The sequence below is a fragment of the Seriola lalandi genome, unplaced genomic scaffold (genome assembly GCF_002814215.2).
Source record: "Seriola lalandi dorsalis isolate HSWRI2012SDOR001 ecotype SW California unplaced genomic scaffold, Sedor1 jcf7180002049734, whole genome shotgun sequence".
Taxonomy (NCBI): domain Eukaryota; kingdom Metazoa; phylum Chordata; class Actinopteri; order Carangiformes; family Carangidae; genus Seriola; species Seriola lalandi.
The window spans coordinates 2,020-3,504 of NW_019520287.1; the positions used below are offsets into that span (position 1 = coordinate 2,020).

The window sequence follows — 1,485 nt, forward strand, 5'->3', positions numbered from 1 at the left end:
GTGATGTACAGTTTGTCTTCTTGCTTTGTATGTGACACGTCTGATGTCATATTTATTATTTTTGTATAAAAACCTATTTTATAAGTTTAATGTTCAGACTGACAGCTGCTGACGTCACCTTCACTAATGAGTAAAGGAAAAACACTGATATATATATTTACTGGTACCGAGTTCTCAGACCGGAGGTTGGCGAACTCGCTCTTCTCCAGGATCACCATGTCCTTCCTGATGGAGTCCAGGTGAGCCATGATCTGCTGCACCGCGATCTCCTGATGATGAAACACAGGTAAGCAGGTGGAGCTGCTCGCAGAGACCCCGCCCACGCAGACCCTGCCCTCCACGACCAGCTGAGACCTGCTCCTACCTGGTGGGATTTGGTCACCATGTCTTTATAGACGATGTCCATGTTCGCCGTCGCCAGAGTCACGAGAGCTGAGACGATCAGCTCCGCCTGGCGCCTCTCGAAACCTGCACGAGATTTCAAAATAAAAGCCGTCACTGTGGGAGGTGTGATGGGAGTTTTTCACTTTGTTTTTCTTTTTGTCGTATCCTCACCGCTGCTCTCCAGCTCAGTCACCATGGTGTGGGAGTCAAAGGTGAGTTTCCTCTGCTCCAGAGGCGTCAGTTCCACTTTCCTCAGGTCAAAGGTCACCACAGGTGAAGTCACATGGAAATCTGAGACACACACACACACACACACACACACACACACACACACTAAAGCACTGAACTGTGATGTGACTGGTGTATGCTTAGGTGACTGGACTATGATGCGTTCACTGTCTGATGTATGTGCTAAGGAGACTGCACTGTGATGCATTCACTGACTGATGTATGTACTTGTCTGTTTTGGGGCATATTTACAACCTTAAAGGAACAGTTTGATAACTCACTATAAATATGAAGCTGCTCTCTTTGCTCTTCAATAGTGAAAGACACGTGTGTGACTGTGTATGATGTATGACGATCATCAAGTTTATTAATTAATTGATTGTTTTTTTTAAATTCAGAAAATAGTGAAAGACGTCGTCACATTTACCCAGAATGCAAAGTGACGCCTTCACAGTGTCTGTTCTGTCTGACCAACACTCAAACACCAACTTTATTCAAATCACTAACAAGTGTCACACTTTAAAAGGTGGAACCAGGAAATGAAAACCACTGATTCACTGGGTCAGTCTGTGACGTCATCATGACTGATTAAATTCGTGTTACTGTGTTTTATTCTGAAGGGATCAGTGTGGACATTTACGTCTGTAGACCAGGTCCAGTCTCCGGAACTGGTCTGGTTTCTGACCCACTCCACAGGTTGTCCTCAGCTCTGAATCAGGACCTCTCACTGCGACCGGAACTTTCCCTCCTCAGAAACTAAACCAGGACTCACCTCTCCAGGTTCCGGTTCCGACCCGCCGCAGGTGACAACACCGCCGCAGCACGTTCATCCCGGAAGCTGCTGTGTTTATACGTTTTAGTTAAAGTCAGTTA

General features: G+C 46.1%; 2 protein-coding genes across 2 annotated transcripts in view; one reads left to right on the plus strand and one right to left on the minus strand.

Annotated features, from left to right (window-relative positions):
• Window positions 1-26: 26 nt before the first annotated feature.
• Window positions 27-1,485, minus strand: LOC111648940 (coiled-coil domain-containing protein 90B, mitochondrial-like). The gene is made up of 4 exons (XM_023398693.2): window positions 1,385-1,485; window positions 556-675; window positions 365-468; window positions 27-269 (listed from the first exon to the last, which is right to left on the minus strand). The coding sequence occupies exons 1-4, from the start codon at window positions 1,440-1,442 to the stop codon at window positions 87-89; spliced, it is 465 nt and encodes a 154-aa protein (XP_023254461.2). The 5' UTR covers window positions 1,443-1,485; the 3' UTR covers window positions 27-86.
• LOC111648939 (dolichyl pyrophosphate Glc1Man9GlcNAc2 alpha-1,3-glucosyltransferase-like) overlaps window positions 1,231-1,485 on the plus strand; it is a 7,495-nt gene continuing 7,240 nt past the window's right edge. Inside the window, exon 1 of the mRNA XM_023398692.2 lies at window positions 1,231-1,415. The gene's annotated coding sequence lies outside the window, so the exon portion shown is untranslated. The remainder of the gene's footprint in view (window positions 1,416-1,485) is intronic.